The sequence below is a fragment of the Rosa rugosa genome, chromosome 3, assembly GCF_958449725.1.
Source record: "Rosa rugosa chromosome 3, drRosRugo1.1, whole genome shotgun sequence".
Lineage (NCBI taxonomy): Eukaryota > Viridiplantae > Streptophyta > Magnoliopsida > Rosales > Rosaceae > Rosa > Rosa rugosa.
This window is the reverse complement of record NC_084822.1, coordinates 38,102,602-38,117,142: the sequence shown is the minus strand read 5'-3', so window position 1 is coordinate 38,117,142 and position 14,541 is coordinate 38,102,602. Positions and strand designations below refer to the sequence as shown.

General features: G+C 39.7%; 1 protein-coding gene across 1 annotated transcript; it reads left to right on the top strand.

The window, feature by feature from the left end:
- Nucleotides 1-244: 244 nt before the first annotated feature.
- LOC133737687 (uncharacterized) lies at nucleotides 245-2,719 on the top strand. Its single transcript, XM_062165194.1, has one exon. The coding sequence runs from the start codon at nucleotides 245-247 to the stop codon at nucleotides 2,717-2,719; it is 2,475 nt and encodes an 824-aa protein (XP_062021178.1).
- Nucleotides 2,720-14,541: the final 11,822 nt, after the last annotated feature.

The following is a 14,541-nucleotide window of genomic DNA, read 5'->3' as shown; positions in this document are numbered from 1 at the left end:
AATGGGGGGGATGAGTGATGCCCTTGATACACTCCAGGTGACAGTGGACAATATGGCAGAAGATGTCCGAGCCACCATTGATACTTTCAGGAACGAGCTGGTGGAGATGAATACCAAGCTCAACCTGACCATTCGTGCGATGGGAAACCAACCTGTGACGGACTACAGGAGGGTAAAGATACCGGAACCTCAAGCTTTTGGAGGGGCATGAGATGCCAAGGAGCTTGAGGATTACTTATTTGATATGGAGCAATACTTCCGAGCAGTGAAGCCAGACTCGGAAGAGGTGAAGGTGAACATGGCGACAATGTATTTGTCAGGAGATGCTAAACTATGGTGGAGAACTAAGTATAATGACATCCAAAGAGGAGTATGCACCGTTGACACTTGGAAAGATCTTAAGAAGGAGCTCAAAGCTCAATTCTTCCCCCGAGAATGTAGAATACATTGCCAAATGACAGCTAAGGGAGCTCAAGCACACCAACAACATCCGAGACTTTGTGAACAAGTTCTAGTGCTCATGCTTGACATCCCGGACATGTCAGAGAATGATCAGTTGTTCTATTTCCTTGAAGGCTTAAAGCCATGGGCGAGGACAGAACTTCAGCGGCAGAGGGTCCAAGATTTGGCTTCTGCACAGGCTGCTGCTGAAAGGCTGACGGACTACACATTCGAAGATAACTCTACTAAGAGGACTCAGCCGTTTTTGAATGCGAATGTCAACAGAAATATATGGCCTGGACCGAGTAGAAGTGGGGGAGCGGAGTCCAAATTTTCCAACTCAGGAGGAGGGGACAGGAGAACAGCTAATGCGAGGGACACGACAACGTCTAAGCCTGCTGCCTCGACAGGGGTTTTCACCCCTCGACCTTTTAATCCCTCAGGCTATGCTCCAAAGCCACTAGCATGCTTCTTAGGCAGAGGACCTCATAGAGTGAATGAATGCCCTCACAAGACTGCTCTCTCTGCCCTACATGCTCATATTCAATCGAAAGAAACGGAGGATCAGCAAGAGCCAGAGGAGGAACCTGGTCACATGGGAGCTTTGAGATTCTTGGGTGCGGTGGAGAAGCAACCACAATCACCTAAGAAGTCCCAGGTTAAATGCTTGATGTTCGTAGATGGTAGTATTAATGGGAAAATAGCCAAGAGCGTGATGGTTGACACAGGGGCCACTCACAACTTTGTGTCAGAAACTGAAGCACGGAGGTTGGGGCTGAAGTTGGAGAAGGATGTTGGCTGCATAAAAGCTGTGAACTCTAAGGCCTCACCTACAACTGGACTATCTCGAGGGGTATCACTCAAGTTGGGTCACTGGCAAGGGAAGACCGACCTCGTAGTTGTTCAGATGGACGACTTTGATGTCATATTAGGGATGAAGTTCTTGTTGGCGAACAAAGCTATTCCCATTCCTAGTGCCCAACACTTGCTCATTATGGGAGAAAGGCCGTGTGTGGTTCCAACAAGAATCGGACAACCAAGTGAACCTCGTCTCTTGTCTGCCCTCCAGTTCAAGAAAGGCGTGAAGCGTCATGAACCTACCTATGTAGCAGTTCCCCTGATAAGGGATGAGATTAAAGGAGAAGTGATTCTGAAGGAGATCGAAGGGGTATTGGAGAGCTATGTAGATGTGATGTCACCCGAACTTCCCAAAGAATTACCTCCAAGAAGGAGTGTGGACCATGAGATCGAACTGCTTCCGGGGGCCAAACCACCTGCAAAGGCACCTTACATAATGGCTCCCCCAGAACTAGTGGAACTTCGAAAGCAGCTCGAAGACCTACTCAAGGCAGGATTCATTAGGCCATCTAAAGCCCCCTTTGGTGCGCCTGTGCTGTTCCAAAAGAAGCACGATGGAAGCTGGAGATTGTGTGTGGACTATCGGGCTCTCAACAAAGTCACAGTGCGAAACAAGTACTCGATTCCTCTAATAGCATATTTGTTTGATCAACTCAGTGGTGCCAAGTATTTCACAAAGATAGACCTCCGTTCGGGGTACTATCAAGTCCGCATTGCAGAAGGCGATGAACCCAAGACCGCATGCGTCACCCGTTATGGCGCCTTTGAGTTCTTGGTGATGTCGTTCGGGTTGACCAACGCGCCAGCCACATTCTACACTTTGATGAACCAAGTCTTCCAAGACTACTTAGACAAGTTTGTGGTGGTGTATCTGGATGACATTGTGGTATACAACTCTACCCTGGAAGAACACGTAGAGCACCTGAAGCTGGTGTTCCAACAGTTGCGGGACAATCAGCTGTATGTCAAGAGCGAAAAGTGCTCATTCGCGCAAGTGACCATCAAGTTTCTAGGTCACATTATTGAAAGGGGTCGAATCAGGATGGATATGGAGAAAGTGGAAGCCATAAAAGAGTGGCGAAACCCCAAGAATGTGAAAGAGCTGCGTTCTTTTCTTAGGTTGGCTAATTACTACCGACGTTTCATTGAGAACTACTCAAAGAAGACAACTCCCTTAACCGAGCTCTTGAAGAAGGGAGTGACATGGGACTGGAGTAGTGATTGTGAGAAGGCCTTTCAAGATTTGAAGAAGGCAGTGATGGAAGATCTGGTCCTTGCCTTACCCGACCTGAATCAGCCATTTGAAGTTCAGACAGATGCTTCTGACTTCGCCTTAGGAGGGGTCCTGCTGCAATGGGGGCATCCTGTTGCTTATGAAAGTCATAAACTCTTAGAAGCTGAGAGGAAGTACACGGCTTAAGAGAAAGAGTTGCTAGCCGTAATTCACTGTTTGAGGACGTGGCGACACTATTTGTTGGGGTCGAAGTTCCTTGTGAAGACAGACAATTATGCTATTAGCCACTTTCTGACTCAGCCAAAGTTAACTCCAAAGCAAGCTCGATGGCAAGAGTTTCTCGCAGAGTTCGACTTTCAGTTCGAACACAAGGCTGGTCACACAAACCAAGTTGCTAATGCTCTAAGTCGCAAGGCCGACCTTGCCACCCTCAAGGTGTTGGCCACTTTGTCGAGCAGTATCATTGCCATAGACATCAAGCAGCGTATTAAGGAGAGTTTAGAGAAGGATCCCATGGCGCAATCCATCATAAAAATGATGAAGAAAGGGAAGAGCCGTCGGTTTTGGATGGAGGATGGCATATTGATGGCCAAAGGAGGACAAGTTTGTTCCACGAGCTGATGGACTACAACGAATGCTCATGAGGGAGTGTCATGACACCCTATGGGCAGGTCACCCTGGATGGCAGAAAACCCACTCACTTCTCAAGCAGGGTTACTATTGGCCCCAGATGTGGGATGATGTCACATAATACTCCAAGACCTGCTTAACTTATTGCCAGCAAGACAAGATTGAGCGTCAAAAGACTCCAGGGCTATTGGAACCACTGTCTATTCCGACGCGCCCGTGGGAGAGTGTCTCCCTTGACTTTATTACTAACCTCCCGAAGGTGGGAGACTTATCAGGCATCCTTGTGGTGGTTGACAGGTTTTCAAAATATGCCACCTTTGTGCCAATCCCAAAGTATTGTTCGGTAGAAGATACAACAAGCCTCTTCTTCAAGCATGTGGTGAAGTATTGGGGTGTGCCTCAGAACATTGTCAGCGATCGGGACACTAGGTTCATGGGAACATTCTGGACCTAGCTATTCAAGCTACTCGGGTCTGAGCTCAACATATCTTCAAGTTATCACCCACAGACTGATGGACAAACAAAAAGATTCAACGGGATGTTTGAGGAATACCTGCGCCATTTCGTGCATGCCAATCAACAGAATTGGGATTGCTAGACGTTGCACAATTTTGTTTCAACTCGAAGAAGAGCTCATCCACCAACAAGAGTGCTTTTGAAATTGTTACTGGCCAACAGCCTCTCTTGCCTCATACCGTGCAAGAAGTCTACAAAGGGGCGAATCCGTGTGCTTTCAACTTCACAAAAGAGTGGAAGACCAATGCCGAGATTGCTCAAGCCTACCTAGAGAAAGCGGCGGGGAGAATGAAGAAGTGGGCAGATCAAGGCCACAAGCCCAGGGAGTTTAAAGCAGAAGACATGGTCCTTGTCAAGCTGCTTCCGGAACAACTCAGGTTCCTGCGCTCCAGAGACAAGCGACTATTCAGGAAGTATGAAGGATCACTCCCCATCATTTCTAAAGTGGGGAAATGCTCCTACAAAGTCGATGTTCCCGCCGGGATGAGAGTTCACCCCGTCTTCCACGTCAGCAACCTCAAGCCGCACCAGCCAAACCGTGAAGATCAGACACACAACCAGCCTGTTAGAGAGCACGTCGACATCAGAACACCCAAGTCGAAAGAAATGGAGGAGATCCTAGCAGAGAGAATGATCAGAGTGTCAAAGCGCCCATGCCAGCAGTTCCTGGTCAAGTGGAAGGGTCTTGGAGATGAAGAAACTAGTTGGGAGAATGCTGAAGCCCTGAAGATGAAGTTCAAGCAGAAGATTGGAAGACTTCAAGACCAAAGCCGTCGTCGAGATTGCCGATAGCTTAAGTGGGGGAGGATGTTAGGGGCCGCACTTGTAATGCCGCAAGCAACCTTGTCCAGGGTCATTAGTTAAGCCTTTGGTTGGTTTGCTTGTGTGCTAGGGATGTTTTGGTAATTTACAAATTATGTAATTTATTTTATTTAGCATTTAGTCTTCTCGGACAAGTGCATGTATCCCACTGCCTTGGTCATGTAAGTCTGATATGCTCTTTAGGGAGGGGTTCCTAGTCGGCATAGTTTGGACTATGGAACTAGTATAGGTAAGCACATGTACTTTTGCCTCCCTTACCGTCTTACCATCAATAAAAGAGGAATTATTCAATCATTTGTGTCCCTTGAGATTACTCCTTGATCTTTCCTTTCGATTATTCATTTGTTCTTCGTGGTTGCTAAACATTTATACAATTGTGTTCTTGCTTGCCACTAGCTCCCTTTTAATATCGTGTGGTTTTCATTGTTCCTTGCAAGGTACTCACTTAGCTGACTTGCTTACTCGCAAGTGCCGCACGGTCCTATTTGCGCATCGCAAAGTAAGCTCGTGACACCATGCATGCTGGACTTATTTATTACATATTTTACGGCCATACTAATAGTATGCACCTTCAACACTACGATATTTATGAATCAAAGTTTGATTACTCCCAATGCATGGCCTTAATTTTACCTCTAGTTCCTTATGCATGCCCAAGGATTTACATAACTTCAAGCTAGCCTTGTAATTAAAAGGGCATGAGGTTTCTATCGCTCCCGCCTCCCAAAATCAGCATACGGTATAATCAAAGCTTTGCACAAATTATACAAATAGCTGCATCAAAAATCCACTAAAAAGATTTTAAGCAACTCTTTTAGGGAAAAAAAAAAAAGCAAATCAAAAAAATCATAATGGCAAACTAATATATCTTAGGGGTACCAACTATGGCACTCAAAAATTTCAAACTTGCAAAGATAACACTTTTGTAATGAATCGTTACCTATGCGTTATGTTCACCTGAATTAGTAACCGTCCATGATGTTTCTTGCAAAACTGTAACTTTTTTTTTTATCAGGTAGTTAGCTGTTAGTAACTCACACACCCATGCAGTGGTATCCCAGCGCCAGGACACCTGCACCGACATTGCGGCGAAAGCCAGGACACCTGCACCGACATTGCGGCGAAAGCCAGACTAATCCACTGCACCGCAGACGCACGAATCCAAAGGATCTCTCAAATCTGCTAGCCACGGGATGGAGCTGAGATTCGAACGCTAGACCTGGGGGTTCCAGACTAGGCTGTTCGACCAACACACCACACCACGTGGTTTGCAAAACTGTAACTTGAGTGTCATTTTCTGTAATTCTCTACATTTTAGGACCAAAGATAATTGCTCCCATTTACAGTCAAAAATTAAAATCCTTAAATAGCATTCGCTCTAAAATTTAATTTGCAGCCATTAGGAGAACCCAAGATGAAAAAAAATCCAAGGAATTCATTCAACCTCCTGGCTCCTGCCTAATATGATTCAACGATTAGTACAGTCTTCCATTTAGAGTTGATACCATATCAAATTTGGCTATAGATCAGCACAAATGAATACTAGTTCAGCACTAGCTAATTTCACCTGAAGCAAACATTAACAATGAGTGGTTTCAAGCTTTGCAACTACGTTGTTTTGTTTCTTGTGTTTAGCATTAACTAGCTTCCTCGACCAGTCCCCGAAGCTCTTTCCATTTTTCATAGACATGCTTCAGGTCGCATGTGCGCGTTGTCAATCAACTGAGCTCCGGTATAAGTCGAAAGATGAAGACATGGGCCAACGGGATCTTGCTTCGGGGTCTTGGTGCAGTTTGAAATTCAGGGAGAACAGCATCGGAAAAACACTATAGTACTGGTGCTATGTATGAATTGAGCCTAGGGACACTAAAAGTAGAATATCACAAATAGTCACTCAACTTTACATGTTCGATACTGTGGTCACTCACTTTTTAAATATATTATTTTAGTCACTCAACTTTAACTCTGTATATTCAATTGTCACTCTGTTAATTGTTTTCATTAAAAAAAAATTATTTAATATCAAGAATATTTTTGTCAGACCAATTGTGAAAAATTGAGAAGTCTAAATTGGAATGATTGGGAGAAGTGATTAAAGTGAGATGAAATGCCCATTCGCTTACTAAAGTAATTGACAGAGTAATAGTTGAGTGACCAAAATGATATATTTGAAAATTGAGTGACTAAAGTGTCGAGTGAGTCATAGTTGAGTGACTATTTGTGAAATTTTCCCGACACTAAATTACATTCTCAATTTGATGTGTTTTGGTCGGAAGATTAACGTGCTTGGCTTGGGGACAGACGCACCGATTATAATAGAGATACTTTCAAGAATTGCATTTGGACTGCAAAAGATGATGGCATTTACCTTAGAAATGTTACCGGAAATTATGATGAGTTTTTACATAAATAGGAGCCAGGCTGGTAAATGAACCGGAAATGCCCTTTTAAAAAAAAAAATTTATGACAAAACAAACTTACAACAAAAAAGAAAAATCACTATATACACCCATTCCCACTGATTCAAATGAAACTCTGGGCACACCGAATGGGGTCAAGAGAAAAATCTAATGCCCGTGTTATGCATGTGTTTAGTCAATGGAGAAGAAATAAGAGGTAGAGTGAAAATAAATAATGGTTGTCGGTTTAATTAATCTCACCGACTTTTTTATTTCTTCTTTTCATACTATATATTTTTGACCTTTTGTTTTACTAGAATCACCACTTTATATGGATGACACTTTTATTGATTTTTACAGTTTAATTAATCTGAAGAGTATTATAAGCTTAATTAATTAGTAATATATATGGTTATGATGTATGAGTGTCCTCATGCATTATCTAAGATATATTGTATGTATAATCTATATGATCTATTCAAATTTCAAACTTTCCAAGCACATATTGACAAGCCACTTTATTATAACGTGGGGATGAAGTCTCTCCTAGCTAATTAACTAGGTTTAATTTGAATCATATGCTTTTAACTACTACATTTCTTGTAAAGCAGAAACTCAGCCATAGTTTAATCCCAATTTTTGAAAACTTTCATGATGCTAACTACATCACTGCAAAAGAAGACTACTTTCGGTCTAATTAGACCTTTGTTTTATTTTATGTTAAATTGATTATGGCCTAAAATTTTAATCTACAGGTTTCCCCTAGAGCCAGTTTGACCATGACTAATTTTAGGAAGATTTTGTCATGGAAAGCTATGCTAGCTACAGATAGAGAGATGGAAGTAACATCTACGTCAGGGCTTATGTGAAATGTGAATCCTTGTCACTCTTTCTGAGAAAGTGAGAAACCAACTGGATTATGAATATTAACAAATTAAATCGATCGACGGTCGTTGGAATAGTTTATGAAGCGACTAAAAGTATTGGTCGTTGCTTATAAATAAAGAACATGCATGATGATATCTTGTGCATTAATTCTATCATGTGATATTAGATATTATTTAGTCATCTGTATCTTCAAATATTCTCTATCATAATGATTGCATTTCCACGAAAGTTACATATTTTTAGCAACGTGGAAACAGGATCATTTGGCTAATTGGTAGATAGATTGGATAGGATATATGAATGCATTTAGCAGCCTCTTATGTTTGGTACATAGATTAAGCTAGGATATCATTAATTTGGACATCTTTAAATATTTGATCAATTTGTTAAGAAGATGAGTGATTTCTTGTGTTGCAGCCATGTTGTTATTATGTGCTTAGCTGCTTTAGCACTAGCCTTCTTATCATTTCGGGAAATTATTCTCTGCAATCTTCTCGTTAATCGATTGCGCTCAGGAAGAAGTCTAGCAAAGACCAATACACCAAAAATATGTCCTCAGTTGCTTTAGGAGCTCAACCTTGGTGAATAAACTGCTCGATGATGTTCTAAAGCAATGATTATCATCAAGGGCGGATTTACATAGATCCCAGATTAGGCACTTGTCTAGACTGGGTTTTTGAGTTTACACTGATTTGGTGTAGGCAAGGTATGTGAAAATGGCAAAAATTGGGCAAAATCAAGGCAAAACAAGGTGAATTGGGAAAGAAAATAGCAGAAATTGGGCAAAAACATGGCAAAACCAGGGCAAAATCTTCATAATTGCCTCCAGAATCTATAGCTTCCCTCTAATTTTCCTCTCTTCCCCTCCTGCAACTGTCTTGCCTTACCTGAAAAAAATTTCTGGCTCCGCCCCTGATTATCATGCATATATACTTCATTTAATTATTTTCATACGTGATTAAAATCTTAGTTATGAACTAAGCCATAACTGTAGATTGAGTTGCGACTAAGTAAGATAATTCCCACTTGGGTGCTTCTGATATAAAATACCCCTTTGTCAATCACATGTCCAAGAGTACGTATCTGTGAATCTATGATGCGTCTTTAATATATCTGTGGATCCAGTCATTCAGGTTTGGAGGAGATGAGGGAGAGAGATCGAGGTCGAAAAGGAGAGGATCTATATACATGATCTATCTCCCTCAGGCAACAAATTTCGATCTGCAGATACTGCTAATTAAGAAATGTGGCAATGATATCTGCAAAACAATATTACTAGTAAATATATACATATACATTTATATTGGCATTATAAATAGAATAGGCGTTTGCAAGTTCCATGTGTGCTCCATATTTATCAAAGTCAAGCCTAAAGATATTCAACTTCTATTATTAAACATGTATATCTTTCTTTTTGTGGAGAAGTTTTAAATACACACCTCCAATTACTTAATACACACTTCATACTTAATACATCACTCATTTAATTTCTCATTCTAATAATTTACTAAATACACAACCCAAAGTACCTAAAATACCCTTAATCTAAAAAATCATGAAATATCCTACTTTTTGACTATATTAAGGTTACTATTTAATATGATTAGTATATTCTAGTATATTAACATTTATTAGTTGTGTTAGTTAATTGAGAAATCCATAAAGATTTAGGATTAATTTCAGTTTAGTACCCTGTGGTTTGGGGGTAACATCATGTCAGTCCCTGCTCTTTCAATTTGATTAGCAACACCCCTGTGCTTTCAATTTCAATCAGCCGTGCCCAAATTTTACTGTTCCATCCAAATTTTACTTTGTCAATCCAATCAAAGTTAACGTTCAAATTGGGCGGAACAGTAAAATTTGGGCACGACTGATTGAAATTGAAAGCACAGGGGTGTTGCTGATCAAATTGAAAGAGCAAGGACTGACATGATGTTACCCCCAAACCACAGGGTACTAAACTGAAATTTATCCAAAGATTTATTATTGTTCCCTCTAAATAGATGCATATAAATAGGGTTTGTGTTATTTGAGCTCTCATCCACCAAACACCATGTTAATCAAGTATAAACCACTGCAAGTGGCCTAGTGGTTCTTGCCTAATTGGGTGTGCTCCCCAACCTAGGTTCGAACCCCGAAGCTGTCAAAATGGCCAGGCACTGTGCTGCAATGCATAGTTGGAGCATTTCACATGCGTCGAAGAGGTTTATTTTGGGCCTAGGAAGCCTTTGGGTTTCCCTTGACAAAGTCAAAAAAAAAAAAAAGAGTATAAAATTATGAGTTGAACATTCAACCAAAATTATACCAGTAGTTTCTCCATAGTGGCGGAACTAAATAGTTGTCATTAGAAGGGCCAAACAAATTAACAATTACAAATTTTTTTCACCTGTGATGTTTTATATTAGAAAATAAATTGATTAATCATAACTCTTAGAACAAAAAAGGAAATTAACTAAAAAATGGGAGTAAAGCGATATGTTTTAAAAATATTTAATGCCATTGATTTTGAAATTCTAAATATTATGGTCTCTAACCTCATCTAATTACAATTTATTTAAGGAAAAAATAAACTAGATAGTTTCTAACTAACAAGAATAAAAATTGGGAGACCATGTATAGAAATTTGTTGTGTTTATCTAACTATTTATACATAAATAGAATAATATATATAAGGAAAATATGACTATTTTTTCTTCTTCTAATGCATAGATGTCTGTTTTGGTCATTTAACCTACCTACAAAATCTAATTTGAAATATAAAATAATAGGGATGTGTATTAAGTGATTAGGGGTGTGTATTTAAAATTTCTCTTTCCCTTCCAACAGACATGCTCAAGTCACACTTACAATGTGCATGATCTATTCAAACTTTCCAAGCATATATTGACAAGCCGCTCGAGTATCTTTGGAGTCAAGTCTCACCTAGCACTACTATAACAAAACAACAATTACCCACGAATTTAAATCCGTGTGAAATAAGTCGATGTTGTAATTAAATATATATTAATTCTTTGTTGTAAAGCAGAAAATCAGCACATACACATTCCAACCTCCATCTTTGAAAACTTTCATGATGTTCAATCAACTGTAAAAGAAGTTTGCTTTCGGTCTAAGATCCACATTTCATGTTTATATCCATTTGATTGTGACCTAGAAGTTTAATATCCATTGTTCCCACCACCCCCCCGCCAAAGCTTTTGAGATTTGACCATGACTAATTAACTCACGAGAGAATTTAACTTGCTCTTTCTGAGAAGCTAGCTAGCTGCCCGTGGCCATGAAACCAGGATTGAGAATATAAACAACTCGATCGAGTTGGAAGATGATATATGATACTAGCAATATGGAATTTGCTAATTGGTAGATAACTAGGTAGGAAGGCATGTAGTCCTAGCTGTATCCCCTTTCAATTAAATTCTTACCAATTAACAAAAAGGATTATCATTGCATTAGGAGGGTGTTTAGCATGCCTAATACGCGTGAATCAGTTAATTAATCAACCCCACAAACATGCAGAGAGAATGGTGATCGAGAATGGCGTCGAGCCAATATTAGTCCAACTAATTAATCATAAGGGCAATGATATAGGCCTCAATGAGGCCTAAGATTTGTGGCCACAAATCCTAGGTGTCATGTCATGTAAGCAAATTCAAATTTTATTTTCAATTCCACATAATAAATCTTGTCACATCATACTATTGCAACACCAACTTTACCCTTTTAAATTTCCTTTTAGATGTTAGGGGATGAATCAATTACATTAAATAATTAAATTAGGTGACGAAAAAAAAAGATAGGGAAAATGATCATTTACCCGATTTTAGGCTAAAAATTGCCCACTTGCTCCACCAACTGTTTTTTAACCCCATTTACCCAAAACACTCTAAGGGATTATTTCCCCTTTACCCAATTAATTCTTTTTTCTTTTTTTTTTTAGACTTTTTTGCCCTCTCCTTCTTTCTCACTTAGAGAGAGAAGTCACATTCCACCTTGCTGTGCTCCGGTGACCGGTGACCGGATTCCGGCGACCGGTGACCGGATTCCGGCGACCGGTGACCGGATTCCGACGACCGGTGACCGGATTCCAGAATCCGGCTATTATTGCCCCCCCCCAGTAATCATATTATTGCCCCCCAGTAATCATATTATTGACGTCCAGTGAATTGTATGAACTCCCAAAACCAAAATGAATACACTACATGAACAATTGATCAATTTATAATCATATTACTGCCCCCCAGTAATCATATTATTGCCCCCCAATACAAAGTCCAATGTTTCTACTGCCTCCCAATAGACCACAAAAAATGCACCTTTTTGTAGGATTCACAGATAATTTGACTTTAATACACAGAAAACAACAGGTAACTTATCAAAACACCACACTATAGTGATCCCTGTCCATCGTATCAAAGTCTACTGGGGGCCAATAATGTGTCTACTGCCCCCCAATAGACCATCAAACAAACCCCACAGTTACATTGCAATGTCAGATTACTCATATTGTTGAACATATAGTAGATCATTGGCCTCCAATCCAATAGACATTCAAAAAAAAAAAAAAATTGCTATTCGTTGCCAAAAAAAAGAACTGAACAACAATTCTTAAAAAAAAAAAAAAAAAAAACACGCAGCAACCGGATAAATCAGAAAAAACCGTCAAAATTTTTCTCCGGCCACCCATGCTTCCCCTTTAGACACCCATGCTCCTTCAGCTCGATTCCGGTACGATTCCGACCGGCTGCCTTCGTCTTCTCCAGTCGATCTAAAGAGGCTCCGGGGATTTAAGGGGCGAAACTGCGACCAACTCCAGAAGCAAAGCAACTCCAGATCAGTGAGCCTCCAGAAGCAAAGAGGCTCCGGGAGCAAAGAAGCAAAGAAACTGCGGGATTTTGGGTAAGTGGAATTCGGTAAGCTCCGGGAGCAAAGAAGCAAAGAAACTGCGGTCACCGGTCCCTAAATCACATCAGAAAGTGCGAGCTTTTGATCATCAGAGTTACCAGGAGTCCAGATCGGTGTTCGGCGATTGACGGTGGGCTTGGGATGTGCTAGCCGGCGCCGGGCTCGAGGTCGACGAAGATGGGGCTTGGGATGTGCTAGCCGGCGCCGGGCTCGAGGTCGAAGATGAAGGTGTTGAAGGCGTGGTCGGCACTGCCGGCTAGAGAGAGAGAGAGAGACACTCTGGGAGGAGAGAAAGTTTGAGAGGAGAGAGAGATCGATGAGTTTTAGGTGAATTGATAGGGCAAAATTGTCAATAGATATTAAATTGGGTAAGTGGGGTTAAAAATCTCTTAGTGGAGTAAGTGGGCAATTTTGTTGTTGAAATTGGGTAAGTGGTCACGGTCCCAAAAAGATAAGCTATTAATTATGTATTCATTTAAGAGATATGTCTATAAATTCTTTGACAATTATTTTTCTTCATTTAATTAAATTCTTTCCTATAATTTTTCTTTCCAAATAGCATCAATATAGTCAAGAAATAGGCATTAACTTTTCTTTTCAAATATTGATTAATTTCCTCAAAAAAAAATAGCATTAATAAATTGAATTTGAAAAATACATATGCCCAAATTAAGAGGTAAGAAAAAATTTCATCGATTAATTATCATCTACAAATCTAAATATAAGGAAAAAAAACAAACAAAAATAATAATAAACTCAAAATATAACATGTAAACCCTAGCTACATATAGAGAAGAAAAAAAAATTAACATAAGAATACATATAATCATATGAATATGTACTTTTCACATTATACTTTCAAAATTTACAAGAACCCAACAAAGGTTGAATTCAGATACATGTGTTATGCAAATCTATTGATCGAGTGTATGTGCAAATCTATTGACTGAATTACATGAATTTTTTTTCTATTCTTGATTGAAGAAAAAAATTGTTGTTTAAATCTAAGCATGAGAGTAATGAAAAGAAAAAATGAAAAAAAAAAAACCAAAATAATTTTTGTTTAGAAGAAAGCCAAAGTAACTTAGATTCATTAGATTTTGGAATGATAAGATTGTCTTTTTCTCAATAATTACATGTCATGATATGGCAAATTAGTGATGTGTGTAGGTGACATGGCATGACATCTAAGATTGAGGCCACAAATCTTAGGCCTCATTGAGGCCACAAATCATTTTCCTTAATCATAATTAAGGATGACAAGGTCTTTAGGTTGGTGAGCAATATGATAATTTAATTGTTACCAAATTACCGATACATACATGCATATAGATCGATTACAAGCAATATGTAATCATTATCTTGGCCTCATTTGAAACGCGATCAATATTTTTTTGCTCCTCTCCGGCCTTTTATAAAACGAATTTAGTCCCCACTGATTTGGTTGTGAAATAACTGAAATAAGTCAATAACCCGTTAGGGGATAAAATATAGAACCAATACATACAAGATATACATAACTTTGACAGCTTTGGTTATGTGCACTGTGCTGCAATGCACAGTTGGAGCATTTCACATGCGCCGAAGGGGTTTATCTTGGGCCTAGGAAGCCTTTGGGTTCCCCTTGACAAAGTCTAAAAAAAAGATATACATAACTAAGCTCCGATGTTCTTTTATTCCCCAGAGTATCTCTCTCACCCACATAAGATTCGAGTTTTCTAAAGCAGCACTGTCATCCATAACTTCTTTTTTGTGTTGTTGAGAATATCTATCATGCATACTTTGATTGCTTTCATACTGATATGCTTAATCAAACAATGAAATGAATATAACAATCCAAAGGCTTAGTGA